This window comes from Perca fluviatilis, chromosome 7, assembly GCF_010015445.1.
Source record: "Perca fluviatilis chromosome 7, GENO_Pfluv_1.0, whole genome shotgun sequence".
Taxonomy (NCBI): domain Eukaryota; kingdom Metazoa; phylum Chordata; class Actinopteri; order Perciformes; family Percidae; genus Perca; species Perca fluviatilis.
Genome location: NC_053118.1, coordinates 39,329,323 through 39,346,591, shown reverse-complemented (window position 1 = coordinate 39,346,591; position 17,269 = coordinate 39,329,323). Strand labels below are relative to the sequence as shown.

At 40.9% G+C, this 17,269-nt stretch overlaps 2 protein-coding genes and 1 long non-coding RNA gene across 3 annotated transcripts in view; all 3 read right to left on the bottom strand.

Annotated features, from left to right (window-relative positions):
• Window positions 1–159: 159 nt before the first annotated feature.
• LOC120563015 overlaps window positions 160–17,269 on the bottom strand; it is a 33,794-nt gene continuing 16,684 nt past the window's right edge. The window contains exons 6-11 of the mRNA XM_039807026.1: window positions 7,233–7,577; window positions 5,915–6,178; window positions 5,335–5,422; window positions 3,251–3,305; window positions 2,970–3,088; window positions 160–1,193 (exon numbers count right to left, since the gene is read on the bottom strand). Coding sequence (XP_039662960.1) covers window positions 1,136–1,193; window positions 2,970–3,088; window positions 3,251–3,305; window positions 5,335–5,422; window positions 5,915–6,178; window positions 7,233–7,577 — 929 coding nt within the window. The 3' untranslated portion in view covers window positions 160–1,135. The remainder of the gene's footprint in view (window positions 1,194–2,969; window positions 3,089–3,250; window positions 3,306–5,334; window positions 5,423–5,914; window positions 6,179–7,232; window positions 7,578–17,269) is intronic.
• LOC120563032 lies at window positions 10,641–11,241 on the bottom strand. Its single transcript, XR_005639898.1, has 2 exons — window positions 11,015–11,241; window positions 10,641–10,864 (listed from the first exon to the last, which is right to left on the bottom strand). It is a non-coding gene; the product is annotated as an uncharacterized LOC120563032 (long non-coding RNA).
• The window catches only part of LOC120563019 (sialoadhesin-like), a 9,887-nt gene continuing 7,693 nt past the window's right edge, over window positions 15,076–17,269 (bottom strand). The window contains exons 6-7 of the mRNA XM_039807030.1: window positions 17,168–17,255; window positions 15,076–15,604 (exon numbers count right to left, since the gene is read on the bottom strand). Of these exons, the coding sequence (XP_039662964.1) occupies window positions 15,526–15,604; window positions 17,168–17,255 (167 nt within the window). The 3' untranslated portion in view covers window positions 15,076–15,525. The remainder of the gene's footprint in view (window positions 15,605–17,167; window positions 17,256–17,269) is intronic.

Genomic DNA, 17,269 nt, shown 5'->3' with positions numbered 1-17,269 from the left:
TGGATTCAAGGTTTGGATTAAAAAAGGCATTACATCTCTATGTAGCATTACACAGAAGGAGGCTATCGTGAGTTTTCAAACAAGATTTCTAAGATACCTTCAACTCCAACATTACTACAATCATAAAATAAAAAACAAGGATCCTAGAGAAGCCAGTAAACCCTTTGTCCAGCTATTTATTGATGCATATAAATCAAACATTAAACTATAAAGGAGAGTCTCCAAATTCAGAAAACTTCCTCAACAAAATACATACAGGACAAATGGGAATGGGAAGGAGGACAAACAATAATGGACAATGAATGGGAGGACATCTGTGTATTACAATGGAAAACTACAAAATCCCATGCATGGAAGGAATTTTGCTGGAAAAATGTAGCTCAATATTTCATCACTCCACTCATGAAGGTATATCAAAGTAATGGTAATTCCCAGCGTAATTGTGGATGTCAGGCTGCAGGTCATTACCATGTGTTCTGGGAATGTCCAAACATACAAAGTTACAGGAAAGATATACATAAAGCAATACAAGATGTTTTTAACACACATACACCATTTGATTTCAAAATCATGTACTTAGGGTATATCCCCCCAGAACTGGCAGCAGGAAAAAAGGCCCTAACTAAAAGATGGATGTTGCAGACTGGACCTACAATTAATAATTGGGTAGATGTGACAATATATATATATAGATATATATACTATGGAAAAGGTTACTGTTTCTCTCAACCTAAAGTTAGACGTATTCATAAAACACTGGGAAAAATGGGTACAATTCATCAGACCTTTAAGACCAGATTTTGTCAAGGTAACGAGCTGAAGGAACGTCCACTTTTTATCTGATTTCTACTTTTTTGGGTTTCCCAATGTACCTCAGTGATGTGAACACAACTGAATGATGCCAAACTGATATATATGTATACATATTATTAAAAAGGGAATGGACATTGGACATCTGGAAAAATAAACTATTGATACAAAACCTTTGGTTCTGTAGAATTCTGATGTTAACAACTGTAATTCCATTTGTACTTGTCAATTGATGTGAAATTTACTCATAAAAAGATAATTATATAAAAAATGTAATTTAAAATTACAAAAAAAACATGATCTGCCATCATGGTGTGGTTTGTCTTCAGCCTGTTCTGGCTACAGCGCTGTAGATGATGGAGGCCTCCGTCTCCTCTGCCGGTCTGAAAATTAATAAATATCAAACAGAAGAAGAGTCATCGGAGAGAGGAAGAGTTGAACCTTCATATGATTCAGCATCAAAACTCTGCGTCCTCCACTACTTCAGTGAAATGTGAACACCCAAGGATAAAGTAATTTTTTTAAAGGGGAACTTTGGTATATTTCAACCAGAGGGGTATTGCACAAAACCAGGATAAGGGATTAAGCCGGGATATCAGGTTATCCGGATGAATTTAGCTTTGACTTGGTTGCACAAAAGCAGGTTAAATTAAACCCAGCCAAGTAACCATGGCGATTTATTCTTTGCAGCTAGCCTGGTCCAGAGCAGGCTAACAGCCAGGCTAAGATTAATCCTGGAGTCTGATGTGTTAAATCAGCGACGCTCTGATCCGAAATAAACGTGTTTAACAGTTATTCCGTTGTCTTCTGAATGAGTTCTGCTTCATTTTATTAACATGCATTACTTGTCACTATTGCTGTCACGCGAGTTTGATTTAAATCCTACTACTGCAGTTGTTGAGATGGTAATGGTAAAAGTGGGACGATCACGAAGAAAATGGACTTTTCCTCCGCTGCTGTCCCCGTGAAATGTGCCCCCCACGTGCAACAGGGGGAGGCGGGGAAGGCGGGGGATCCTCCCACACCGTGCAGCGGACTCTAAAAGGAGACTTTTAGCATCAATAACGGCAAAATGGCACCTGATCAAATGTCCTTCTTAATCATTTTATTTTTTGGGGTTGTCACTTGTCATCTTGGAGCTTGGGAGTGAGAAAAAAACATGAATAATAACAGGCTACATTGTTTTACAGATATGCTTACAGTGTGTATTGACGCTACTTCTTTTCTAGTTTTTGTCCAGTCATGCTTGTTCTGTATGAACATTAATTGTAGAAAGATATTTAGAATTAGACATAGCTTATGGAGATCTGTGCATATGGTTGTAAAACATATTCTCGCATTATGAATAAGCTTTGAAATTAAGCCTAGTCCTTATAAATTTCCCAGGAACAAGAATTATTGTTTTTTATTTATATAGTGCTTTACAGGCTACTCAAAGACATTTTACACTAAAACCAGCACATTTAGCGCATAAAAACAGATACAGCAATAAAACCAACACATAAAACAAGCATATTAAAGCAATTAAAACGTGGAGTGACTAAGTAGATTTTTTAAATCCATACGTATTCAGTAGGTCCACTATTGTCTGTCGGGCTTTTTTCCGTTTGATAACAGCTGTATTTCCCTTTTGCATATTATATGTTTCACCTCCTCCTAAATTTCCATTAGAAGCTGCTGCTGCACGTCGTCTCCATTTCTGCATCAGTAAATCTGTGATCGATACCGTGGTCTATTTAAGAAAGCCGAACGTGCACTTATCCCAGCTATGTACACCTGGCTTGACATAGCTTCACCTACTTATCCTGGCTCGGCAAACGTGCAACCGATTGAGCCGCGAGTGGATCACACTAAATCAAGCTGCGCTTTTTCATTTATCCTGGATTTCTTTATTCTACTTTTGTGCAATGAGGCCCCAGGACTCTATGTCTCCATGTTTGTGTGTCTGTGTGTCTGATGTGAACAACAATCTCTGCAACTGGTCCAGTATTAAACAGTTATCGTCCACTAAAAGTTCTGTTTTTGCCGCTTCATCCGTAAAAGGAAGAGTTTTGTTCACATCAGTCACTTAGAAACCACTGCAGGGGAAAATAGGGTCCATGTTGAAAATACCAAAGTCTGAAGCCATGAACAGGGCCATGTTTAGCAGCCTCCAGTACCTGGCCTGCTTCTTGTGTGTGAACTGGACCGAGGCGTAGCTGACTTCCTCCACAGCGCTGCTGGGTCCCTGCTGCTCAGCAAGCGGCAAGAAGTCGTTGCTGTAGATGTTATCAGAGTGCTGAACACCACAGACAGGAAGAGATGAAGAAAGACAGGAAGAGATGAAGAAAGACAGGAAGAGATGAGGAAAGACAGGAAGAGATGAAGAAAGACAGACTCATCACACTCATCATATCCTTCATCTACAAACTAAAATATTCAGTGAAAAACCTCCGATCACCTTTTGTTCCTCGTCCCGTCCCACGGCTGTCTGATCCCGACCTGCTGCTCTCTTCCTGCAAACACAACACCATGATCACAATAACACAACACAACACCATGACCACAATAACACAACACCATGATCACAATAACACAACACAACACCATGACCACAATAACACAACACAACACCATGATCACAATAACACAACACAACACCATGACCACAATAACACAACACCATGACCACAATAACACAACCACATGACCACAATAACACAACACCATGACCACAATAACACAACACCATGACCACAATAACACAACACCATGACCACAATAACACAACACCATGACCACAATAACACAACACCATGACCACAATAACACAACACCATGACCACAATAACACAACACAACACCATGACCACAATAACACAACACCATGATCAAAATAACAAACGCAACACCATGACCACAATAACACAACACCATGACCACAATAACACAACACCATGACCACAATAACACAACATACCACAATAACACAACCACACAATAACACAACACCATGACCACAATAACACAACACCATGACCACAATAACACAACACCATGACCACAATAACACAACACCATGACCACAATAACACAACACCATGACCACAATAACACAACACCATGACCACAATAACACAACACAACACCATGACCACAATAACACAACACCATGATCAAAATAACAAACGCAACACCATGACCACAATAACACAACACCATGACCACAATAACACAACCACATGACCACAATAACACAACACCATGACCACAATAACACAACCACATGACCACAATAACACAACACCATGACCACAATAACACAACACAACACCATGACCACAATAACACAACACCATGATCAAAATAACAAACGCAACACCATGACCACAATAACACAACACCATGACCACAATAACACAACCACATGACCACAATAACACAACACCATGACCACAATAACACAACACCATGACCACAATAACACAACCACAGACACAATAACACAACACCATGACCACAATAACACAACACAACACCATGACCACAATAACACAACACCATGATCAAAATAACAAACACAACACCATGACCACAATAACACAACACCATGATCACAATAACACAACACAACACCATGACAACACAAACACACCATGATCAAAATAACACCAACACCATGACCACAATAACACAACACCATGATTACAATAACACAACACAACACCATGATCACAATAACACAACACAACACCATGACCACAATAACACAACACCATGATCAAAATAACAAACGCAACACCATGACCACAATAACACAACACCATGATCACAATAACACAACACAACACCATGATCACAATAACACAACACCTTGATCACAATAACAAACAAAGCACTATGATCACAATAACCAACACAACACTATGATCACAATAACACAACACCATGACCAAAATAACAAACGCAACCCATGACCACAATAACACAACACCATGACCACAATAACACAACACCATGACCACAATAACACAACACCATGACCACAATAACACAACACCATGATCACAATAACACAACACAACACCATGATCACAATAACACAACACCTTGATCACAATAACAAACACAGCACTATGATCACAATAACCAACACAACACTATGATCACAATAACACAACACCATGACCACAATAACACAACACCATGACCATAATAACAAACACAACACCATGATCACAATAACAAACACAACACTATGATCACAATAACACAACACCATGACCACAATAACAAACACAACACCATGATCACAATAACACAACACCATGACCACAATAACAAACACAACACTATGATCACAATAACACAACACCATGACCACAATAACAAACACAACACCATGACCACAATAACACAACACCATGATCACAATAACAAACACAACCACATGATAACAATAACAAACACAACACTATGATCACAATAATATAATATATATAAGCTGTATAACAAAGACAAAGACAGACAGATTTATTAAACTACCTTTTGCTGATGTAGACGACCAGAACAACAGCGAAGAGAACCAGCAGGACCCCGACCACCAGACCAGCGATCAGAGGCCGACCTCCTCCTGCAGAACACATCAGACAATATCAGGAGACAATGGTGAGATTACAGTCAGAGGAAACCACTTTAACCTTGAAGCATCTAACGTCATGTTGCTCTGTAACAATGTGACATGTTAGCTTCAGCTGCTTTATAAGAGGATAATATGTCAGATGTTCACAGACTGTTCTGCTGCAAAACAAGCCGCCAAATAGACCAATCACTGCAGGTCTAAAGCTTTAGGGACCTATTTTAACGATGTAAGCGCACGGCGCAGGTGCTAGTTTGAAGGCCAGGCTAGTTTGTGGAGGGGGGGGGGCTTGATCACGGAAGGCTTGTATCATGTGGACGCGCCGACAGTTTTGTTGTAGTTACTTATAATTCCTCATGGGGGCGACAGAAACTACGCACTATAGCTTTAAGGTGGTTTAGATTCAGTTTGTAGTTTCTATTGACAGACTTGTTGAGTTTGGATCTGGTCTGAAAATGTTTTCTGATAAAAACTGATCAAACTAACCTTCCTGGTCAGCCTCCACATGCAGGCTGTACGGCTCTGAGAGGGTGAGCTTGTTCTTCTTCAAACCACAGGTGTAGTTCCCAGAATCCTTTGCAGTCAGATCGCTGAGATGGAGGGCGGGGCCAGTCTCTGAGAGGGCGGAGCCATCTCTGAACCAGCTGACCTCCAGTTGGTGGATAGAGCAGATTGTGGTGCAGTTCAGTGTGACTTCTTCTCCTCTTTTAAACTCTCCAACATCTCTGGAGCTTCTTATCTCCATCTGATCTAAAATACATTAACAGTGTTAGTTAAAACATTATATTAGATTAGACTAGATAGATTATGGGCCATATTTTAATGATCTGAGAGCACAGTGTGAAGCCGCGGCAGGTGTGTTTAGGGCGTGTCCAAATTCACTTTTGCTAGTTTGACGGTAAAAAAGTGTCCGTGCGCTGGCCGCCTGGTTCTAAAGGGTTGTACTTAGTGTCTTCATTAATCAGAGGTGTGTTTTGGGCGTAACATGCAATCAACCAATCAGAGATCATCTCCCATTCATCAACCAATCAGAGATCATCTCCCATTCCCTTTAAAAGCCAGGCGTGTTTGGACCTTGGAGCATTGCTGTTATGATGGAGGATTTGCACCCTAATATTTTTATTTGTAATCTTCTGCATGTGTGTGTTGTTGTTGTTGTGTGTGTGTGTGTGTGTTGTGTGTGTGTGTGTGTGTGTGTGTGTGTGCTGCTGTGCGCCCTGTGTGTGTAACAAGCATAGTGTGCGCGCTGCAATCTTGAAGAATGCCTGTAAAGAATCTTGTGGATTCAATAAATCAAATTAGGATAAAAATCTCCCCGGGGGAGCATGCCCCCCAGACCCCCCCTAGGTTTGGGCTGAGACCCTCCTCCCCTGTTCTTTGATACATTTATTCAGCAGTAATATTGTAAAATCAGATAAAAACCAGATGAGATTTAAGAAGAAGATCCTCAATGGGAGGAGGAAAGATTACAGATGGGTCTAGTGACGTTTTCTGAAAAGAACTCCAAACAATGTCCCAGAAACCAGTTCCCTTTCTACATGTAGACCAGGACAGGAGATTGTGTGTGTCGTGTGTGTGTGTGTGTGTGTGTGTGTGTGTATTTGTGGTGTGTGTGTGTGCGTGTGTGTATACATGTGTGTGTGTGTGTGTGTGTGTACATGCATGTGTGCGTGTGTTCTCTGTATGTAAGTGTGTGTGTGTGTGTCGTTGTGTGTGTGTGTGTGTGTGTGTGTGTGTGTGTGTCTCTGTTTCCTAATTAGGTTATAACAACTGAGTCTCTTGCTGTTCCTTGAGATGCTCTTACCTACGACTGTGACTCTCACTCCTGATTGGCCAGTAAAAGATGCTCCGGGATCATTAGCTTCCATTCTGAAGCGAAAAGTTGCGTTGTCATCCTCCTGTAGATCTGAGATCTGTAAAGTGCAGTTTCCCTTCTGGTCTCCCAGGTATCTGTAACGAGGGTTGTTGTTGTTTGATTCGCTGTCGTACACAGACGGAGTCGTTCTCTGACAGATTTCATGGTTCTTGCACCAGACGACTCTGATGATCTTGGCAGACTCCAGCGGTGTGAAGGAGCAGGGGAGGGTGACGGTCGATCCTTTTATACCACAAACAGGATCTGGATAGTTCACTCTTTGACCCAGAGCTCCTGACAAACACATGAAGAAGAAGAAGAAGAAGAAGAAGAAGAAGAAGATGATTGTAGTAAATGAATATCAGAATCCAGTGTCTCTGATTCTCTTCTTCTTTATTAACTGATGTCTGATTGTAAAAACAAACATTTCTCACCTGTGATGTCATCTCCTATTAGACTGGATTTATATTTGAGGGATTTAGAGAAACAACCCTGAAAATCTCACCATGACAACGGCAGTTTGTGTGTGTGTGTGTGTGTGTATGTTCTGTGTGTGTGTGTGTCTGTGTGTGTGTGTGTGTGTGTCGTGTTGTGTTGTGTGTGTGTTGTTGTGTGTGTGTGTGTTTGTGTGTGTGTGTGTGTGTGTGTTGTGTGTGTGTGTACTTCCTCCATCTCTGGTTACTTTTATCTCTTTTATCTCACTGATCTCACTCCCCTTCATGTGTCTTTTCTCATCGTGTGTTATTATAATCAGCTTCAGTCTGCATGTTTCTGCACCAACAGGAGTGTCTTTCAGCTTCTTTATTCTGAACCAGAACATTAACTAAAGTTAAACTGGACCAGAGATGTCTTCAGCTTCTTTATTCTGAACCAGAACATTAACTAAAGTTAAACTGGTAGAACAGAGCCCAGAAACACCACTCTGAGACAGGCCACGTTACAATAAAGGTCAGTTTGAATGGAACTGGGTCCAGAGGTGGAATGTAGTGAAGTACATCTACTGTGCGTGTGCGTTTGCTTTTATTTTTTTTATTTAACCTTTATTTTATTCAGGGGAGGTTCACTGAGAGGCAGCCTCTTTTTTGCAGGAACACCCTGATCACATTCACACAGTTACATAGTCTGATCTGATCACATTCATACCTGGAAGCTGCCCAGTACCACCACAGTCTGATCTGATCACATTCATACTGGAAGCTGCCCAGTACCACCACAGTCTGATCTGATCACATTCATACTGGAAGCTGCCCAGTACCACCACAGTCTGATCTGATCACATTCATACTGGAAGCTGCCCAGTACCACCACAGTCTGATCTGATCACATTCATACCTGGAAGCTGCCCAGTACCACCACAGTCTGATCTGATCACATTCATACTGGAAGCTGCCCAGTACCACCACAGTCTGATCTGATCACATTCATACTGGAAGCTGCCCAGTACCACCACAGTCTGATCTGATCACATTCATACTGGAAGCTGCCCAGTACCACCACAGTCTGATCTGATCACATTCATACTGGAAGCTGCCCAGTACCACCACAGTCTGATCTGATCACATTCATACTGGAAGCTGCCCAGTACAACCACAGTCTGATCTGATCACATTCATACTGGAAGCTGCCCAGTACCACCACAGTCTGATCTGATCACATTCATACTGGAAGCTGCCCAGTACCACCACAGTCTGATCTGATCACATTCATACTGGAAGCTGCCCAGTACCACCACAGTCTGATCTGATCACATTCATACCGGAAGCTGCCCAGTACAACCACAGTCTGATCTGATCACATTCATACTGGAAGCTGCCCAGTACCACCACAGTCTGATCTGATCACATTCATACTGGAAGCTGCCCAGTACCACCACAGTCTGATCTGATCACATTCATACTGGAAGCTGCCCAGTACCACCACAGTCTGATCTGATCACATTCATACTGGAAGCTGCCCAGTACCACCACAGTCTGATCTGATCACATTCATACTGGAAGCTGCCCAGTACCACCACAGTCTGATCTGATCACATTCATACTGGAAGCTGCCCAGTACAACCACAGTCTGACCTGATCACATTCATACTGGAAGCTGCCCAGTACCACCACAGTCTGATCTGATCACATTCATACTGGAAGCTGCCCAGTACCACCACAGTCTGATCTGATCACATTCATACTGGAAGCTGCCCAGTACAACCACAGTCTGACCTGCTGGCCAATGAGCAGCTCCACTGGAGCAGGTTGGGGTTAAGGGCCTTGCTCAAGGGCACCTCAGTGGTGGTAATGAGGAGGGACAAGCGCTGCTCTTTCACTTTCCCCACAAGATTTTATCCTGTCGGTCTGGGGATTGAACCGACAACCTCCCGGTCACAAGCTCGCTTCTAGCCTCTAGGCCACCACTACCTTTGTCTGCGTGTGCATGTGCGTGTGCATGTGCATGTGTGTTGATGCTAAACAGGATGGCTGGCTTCAATTTGACACACACATGCACACACATATGCACGCATACACGCACATACTCGCACACACCCACAAATACACAAACACACACACACACACACAAATATACACACACACATACAAGCATACACACACACACAAATATACACACACACATACAAGCATACACACACACACATATGCACATGCACACACTAAAACACACACACGCACACACGCACACACACACACACTAAAACATTTAGCATCACCTTAAAAAAAAACTACAAATATTAACTCATTATATTCTACATCTCCCAAAGCATTCTGGGTATTCTTCAACTTTTCTAAACCATTCCTACTAATTAAATCCATTCCCACTTTTCCAACTCTTCTCACTACTTCACCTTCTTCTTCCACAATCCAAGCGTCAGCCTTTCACCACAGAGTAAAGGATCTGAAGACTTGTCCCCCCACTGACTGGGTCCATGTTGGGACTCTGGTCTTACCTGTCAGGACCAACATGACGGCCCAGAGAATCTTTTTGTCCCAAACTGCCATCCTTACTTCAGTCTCTTCAGGTTGGGGCTCCTGACAGAAGAGTGAGCCGAGCGCTAACTGACTGACGGACAGAAAGGTTGGGACATATGTCAAGAAACTGTTGGTGCCACTTTCTGACTTCCTTCCGTTACGAGAACTCTTTTCTTACAAACTTTGTATTCTTTTATTGTTACTTCCCTAATATCTGAAAAAAAGCTGCAAAAACCCCAGAAAACAATTGCGGTATTGAATGAATGATGAGTTCATCTGACAGGGTTGTGTGTGTGTGTGTGTGTGTGTGTGTGTGTGTGTGTGTGTGTGTATGTGTGTGTGTGTGTGTGTGTGGGCGGCTGCTGTTTTAGTAACCACAAAGTTATAGCTGCACTAAGTGACGTTTTTATTTTTAGTGAACACATCATTCACACATATATCATCAGCTTTAAGTTGACATTTAACCCTTAGAGAACAATCCTCTGTTGGTTCAACCCATTCTCATTAACAGGTTCACATGATGTCATAAGAGAACTAGGAGAAGGCCGGCTGGTCACATGACATCAGCTGCAGAGCTTTGAGACCTCCATCACAGCTCGGTCCACAGACCTCCATCACAGCTCGGTCCCCAGACCTCCATCACAGCTCGGTCCCCAGACCTCCATCACAGCTCGGTCCCCAGACCTCCATCACAGCTCGGTCTACAGACCTCCATCACAGCTCGGTCCCCAGACCCCCATCACAGCTCGGTCCCCAGACCTCCATCACAGCTCGGTCCCCAGACCTCCATCACAGCTCGGTCTACAGACCTCCATCACAGCTCGGTCCCCAGACCCCCATCACAGCTCGGTGTATCAGTGTGGTTCAGTTACCTGAGAACAGGTGACTGTGAGCGGAGATTACGGTTTAGGAAAGAAAGAGTGAGCGTTATGAGGAGACGAAAGTTAAGTTTAGGCACCGAAAAGATGAAATAAGTCGGTTCAGAGCTTATTCCCCGGAGTTCTTGTGTTTTGGTAGCACCTCGGTCCTGTTTGACGCTCTGCCTTGCCTGCTACACCCTGCTACTCCCTGCAGTGTCCTGCTATGCCCTGCTTCGTCCTGCAGTTCCCTGTTATGCCCTGCAGAGCCCTGCTATGCCCTGCAGAGCCCTGCTACACTCTGCAGTGCCCTGCTACACCCTAATACGTCCTGCAGTGCCCTGCTCTGTCCTGCAGTGTCCTGACAGCTCCTGCAGTGCCCTGTTACACCCTGCTACCTCCTGCAATGCCCTGCTACACCTTTCAGTGCCGTGCTATCTCCTGCAGTGACCTGCTTTGTCCTGCAGTGACCTGCAGTGTCCTGCTACACTCTGCTACGTTCTGCTACTCCCTGCTACGTTCTGCTACATCCTGCTACGTCCTGCTATGCCCTGAACTACTTCTACTATTTCTAGTCACTGATCCATTATCTTTATTGTGACTATTATCGCCACTGTTCATCACACCCCCAACCGGCACGGTCAGACCAAGAGCCTGGGTCTGTTCCAGGTTTCTTCCTAAATTCTTCATGAGTTATTGAATGAATGATGAGTTCATCTGACAGGGTTGTGTGTGTGTGTGTGTGTGTGTGTGTGTGTGTGTGTGTGTGTGTGTGTGTGTGTGTGTGTGTGTGTGTGTGTGTGTGTGTGTGTATCTGACACCAGAGGACAGTAAAGTAACCCCTTCCCTTCCTCACTGTTACCATTGATTTTTTGAAGAAAAAGTTGGAATAATTTGAGGAAAGAATTTGAATATATTACAATATTATATTATATACTTTAACTATGTGAAGCTAAGAATACTTGTGAAATATTGTGAGGAAAACTGTTGGAATATTTTAAGAAAAAAGTACAAAATGTTTTAGAATTTATTTATTTTTTTATATTTTTAAGGAAAACGTTGAAATATTTTTGAAAAAGTGAAATGTATTAGTTAATGATTTAACTACATTGATATTTGACTGAAGTAGTATTTTGAAACTCGGTGAATGTTAAGACTTTTATTTTGAAACGTGTTAATCTAACTCAGCGGGCCGAGCTTCTCTTCCGGGTTGAGAGGTCACAGTCGCGGCTGAAGATGGCGGCGCCCGACGAGTTGTTTTGCTGGGAAGGAGCCTGGGGTCTCCCGTCCGTCAGCACCGACTGTCTGGTGGTTCTGGTGAGTGTCCGTCTCCACACCGGACCGGACCGGCTCACCGGCCGCCTGTCGGTCTCATTCACACACACAAACACCGGTTAAATCACCCGGTAACGGCTGCTAGCGTTAGCATGCTAACGGCCGCTAGCGTTAGCTAACGGCTGAATGAACGACGGTTAAACTTCAGTTTGTCTGTCAAGTAGCCTATATGAGCTGGAACCCAACACAACTGAATAATGATTCTAAGGTTCCTGAGATGTAATAGTAAATATTTTATTTCAAAAATCAAATCTTCCCTTGATGAGTGACCTGTATCTAGGCTATGAATAGCTGCCATGGAGTCTGTACAGATTACAGCTCTCAATGGTTTAACCTCTTCAATCCACCTGTAAGAGCTGTAATTATCCCAGTCATCTCAATTAACTATACAGATAGAACATTATTTAACCTATATCCATCTCTTTTGTTAAATTCTGGAATATATATCCCAATACCACAATGCAATTGTGCAAATACAATTTTGTGGATGTTTTGATCCATCTGTATATATTTTAACATATCCATAGAATTATGTTTTTATATATCCCTGGCAATATGCTGCAAAACTTTGTTCATTTGGATATTCTCTCTTTCCTTCCAATAGTTCACCTCAGGGCCCAGTTTTTCAGAAAATTTCAGGATCACCTGATCCATCTTACTTTTATGCCAATTTTTTAAAGGAACATTGGATTGGATAACTGGGATCCAAATACCAAATTTCAGGATTACCAAATCCTGTTGACCAGAGCCTTAAATGGAACCAACAGTGTAGCCTACTGGCTCAGCAAAGAACAACAGGTAGGACACTAATTGCCAATTTTAAGAAAAGGAAACACTGTAATAAACAGAAACATTTTACATTACTTATTTTGTTATAATGTTAAAAAAAACAAAAACGATGCTATCCAATAGTATTATATATATTAAATGTGACTTCACATATGCTTCAAATATGAAGAAATTTGTATACATAATCAGTAAACATTATTCACTTTAAAAAAAAAAACTCTTATTTTATGTGATTAAAAAGATCCCAACTGAATCCATGGGATCAGGATAATCCTGTTTTTTTTGGATCAAATAGATCCCAAACTGAGTTCAGAGTTTTGAAAAACCCAAAGGGCAGGTTTGATCCAGATCAAATGTAAGATCGGATTACATGATCTGATCTTAGTTCAGAATCTCTCTTTCGCTTCTGAAAACCCCATTTCCAAGATTTGATCCAATCCGTGATCCGAAATCCCACTGGATTACTTTTGAAAAACTGGGCCCAGGTGATGGAAGAATCCATGGGGGAATAGCACCTAGGACCAGAGAAGGACTACATTTCATTTATTTAATTCCATATTGTTCTGCTATACTGTTGATGTTCTAACCAAACCCTTTCGATTTTGTTTGATATTCCCAGCTATCATTAAGAACTGAAATTGCTGGATTATTAATACTTCCCAACAACCTAACCCAGTATGTTAGAGACAATTTAATATACCTTAGACTGAGTGGAGAGTCTTCTGATTCTACTAATCTAATCTAAGCACACGTAGGAGTTGTTTTTATAGCTCCTAAAGCAATTCTTAGAGCTTTGAATTGAATCCTCTTGAAGAAGTTTTGCATGCTGAACTATAAACCACACATCCATAGTCTATGGTAGATCTTATTAAAGCTTTATATATGTACATCAAAGACTGCTTATCTGCTCCCCAACACTGTCCAGTGATCATCCTCATTAGATTTAGAACCTATTTACATTTTGTTTCAATATGCTCTGTATATGATATTTCCATATAAGTCTTTCATCCAACCACACCCCTAAATATTTAAATTTATTCTCCCTTTCAATTGATTGATTGTACAACATAACGTTAACTTTCTGGGATCTTCTTTCTGGTAAAGAACATAACCTTTTTTTTAGGTATGGAAAATTTAATTCCCCAATCTATTCCCCATTGTTCTATTACTTGTAAATCTCTTTGAACAGCTGTGGTTATGTATATGTTGCGTCACCTTTTTCCATATGACAGCATCATCTGCATACAACAACATTTCATTCCTTTCCCCTAATTGTTCAAATATGTCATTTACCATAATATTGAATAATATGGGAGTAATAACACATCCTTGGGGAATTCTACTTTCAACCATAAACTCTTTATTTATTCCATTACCAACTTTGACCCTAATTGTACATTGTGACAGAAAGTCTAGTATATAATTATACATTCTCCCACTGATTCCCATTTTATCTAATTCAATTAACAGACCCTCTCTCCACATAGTATCATAAGCTTTTTCAATATCTAAAAACACTGCTACCATGACCTCTTTCATAACTAGTGTCTTCTCTATGTCATTGCTGAGCTTTAATAAAGCATCAGTAGTTGATTTACTTTTTCTGAACCCTGTTTGATATTTTTTTAATGGACATTTATATTCAAGAAAGTAATTTAAACACACCACTACTACCATTAGTCTGTCTGTCTGTCTGTCATGTTTTCTCTCTGTGAATGTGCAGGGATGATCGCACACATGAACAGCCAGGGTGTTTGTGTCGTTGGGTGCACCATTACGCTTCAGTAATAATCAACATCAACATCCCAGTTCCAACAGGATTGTCCCATCATGCAACACTTTGTGTACATCAAGTTTATTGTCCATTAGATTTGCATAAAATGGAAATTTGTTTTTGGCTTTGGCATAATATAATATAAACACACACCATAGACAACAATACGGAGCAATTGTGCATCTAATGAGTGCATTAAATTAAGTTTTAATCATTTCATTTTAAATGTAAATAAAAGATCTGGTGGGTTTTATTTTGTCAAATATTTTTAAAGGAGAAATGAACATAATATTATAGCTGAATCATAACTTTTCATCAAATTACATGCAAACACACACACACATGCACAAACACAGACACACAAACAAACACACACGCAAGCATGCACACAAAGAAACATATGCACATGCACACACACACACACACACACACAAATTTAAAATTTTAAAACCTTTTCTTTTATTTTTCATTTTTTATTTAAATGTAAACATGGATTTAAAAAAGTTGATCTGCCATCATGGTGTGGTTTGTCTTCTGATGGTGCTGTCTACAGCGTTGTAGATGATGATGGAGTCCTCCACCTTCTCCTCCGTTCTGAAAATGAATAAACATCAAACAGAAGAAGAGTTTATTTATTTTATTTTTATTTAAGCTTTATTTAACCAGGAAGGCCGTTGAGAACAGGTTCTCATTTGCAACGGTCACCTGGCCAAGAAAAGCATAAGACAACGTGCAAGACAACAAATAGTTTCACATTCAATACAATACAAGAATACAGAATACAATAGGCAGCATAAAATACAGATTAAGTAGGCGTTACAAAGCAGGCACAAAGTGAGGTGTAAGTAAGTCGATGGATGTGATATGGTAATAACACCATATACATGAATAGAGAAGTCTATATCACTGCTGAAAAATAGTAAATACTCAATGTAAAGTTTGTGCAAATAGTGGTCTAGGTAGTGATGTAGATCAGTAATAACACAATATACATGAATAGACCGACTATATAAATGGTGAAATGTAGTAAAGAGTCAGTATACAGTCATCAGAGAGAGGAAGAGAAAACCTTCATATGATTCAGCATCAAAACTCTGCGTCCTCCACTACTTCAGTGACATGTGAACGCCCAAGGAGCAAGTTTATTATTTTTTTAAAGTGTAACTTTGGTTTTTTTTTCAACCTGGACTCTCTGTCTCCATGTTTGTGTGTCTGAGTGTCTGATGGAACAACTGAAACTGGTCCAGAATTAAACAATAACACAGCTGTAATGTAACCCTACAGGACAAATGTTCAGCAGCAGTTAGAGTCCACTAAAAGTTCTGTTGTTGCTGCTGACAGGCTCAGATTATTATTCTAAGTGTGTGACAACATTATGGGATGGATCCCTACAGAGATAGACCTTTTAGTTAAAGAGTAAGATCCTTTTAGTTTAACATGAAACAGCCCCGAAATCACCATCACCAAACTACACCAGACTCCATGTAAATAATCAGGACTTTTAGTGTGTATAGAGCCAGCATATCTCCACCAGACTCCATGTAAATAATCAGGACTTTTAGTGTGTATACAGCCAGCATATCTCCACCAGACTCCATGTAAATAATCAGGACTTTTAGCGTGTATAGAGCCAGCATATCTCCACCAGACTCCATGTAAATAATCAGGACTTTTAGCGTGTATAGAGCCAGCATATCTCCACCAGACTCCATGTAAATAATCAGGACTTTTAGTGTGTATAGAGCCAGCATATCTCCACCAGACTCCATGTAAATAATCAGGACTTTTAGCGTGTATAGAGCCAGCATATCTCCACCAGACTCCATGTAAATAATCAGGACTTTTAGCGTGTATAGAGCCAGCATATCTCCACCAGACTCCATGTAAATAATCACGACTTTTAGCGTGTATAGAGCCAGCATATCTCCACATGTAAATAGAGGTTTTTAATCGCACGTCAAAAGATTTAGTGCTGTAAAGGGAATATGCATTAACTTGTTATTATCGCATCAATTTTGACAGCCATACTTTATATTTTAAAACAATAACACTGGGTCACAGATGGACAAAGTTTGAGTGCAGAGGGTAATAAATATGGAATGATTAATATAATCTGAGCGTGCAAACGAAAGCAAAGAGACAGATTTATTAAACTACCTTTTGCTGACGCAAGCAACCAGAACAACAGCGAATAGAATCAGCAGGACCCCGACCACCAGACGAACGATCAGAAGCAGACCTCCTCCTGCAGAACACATC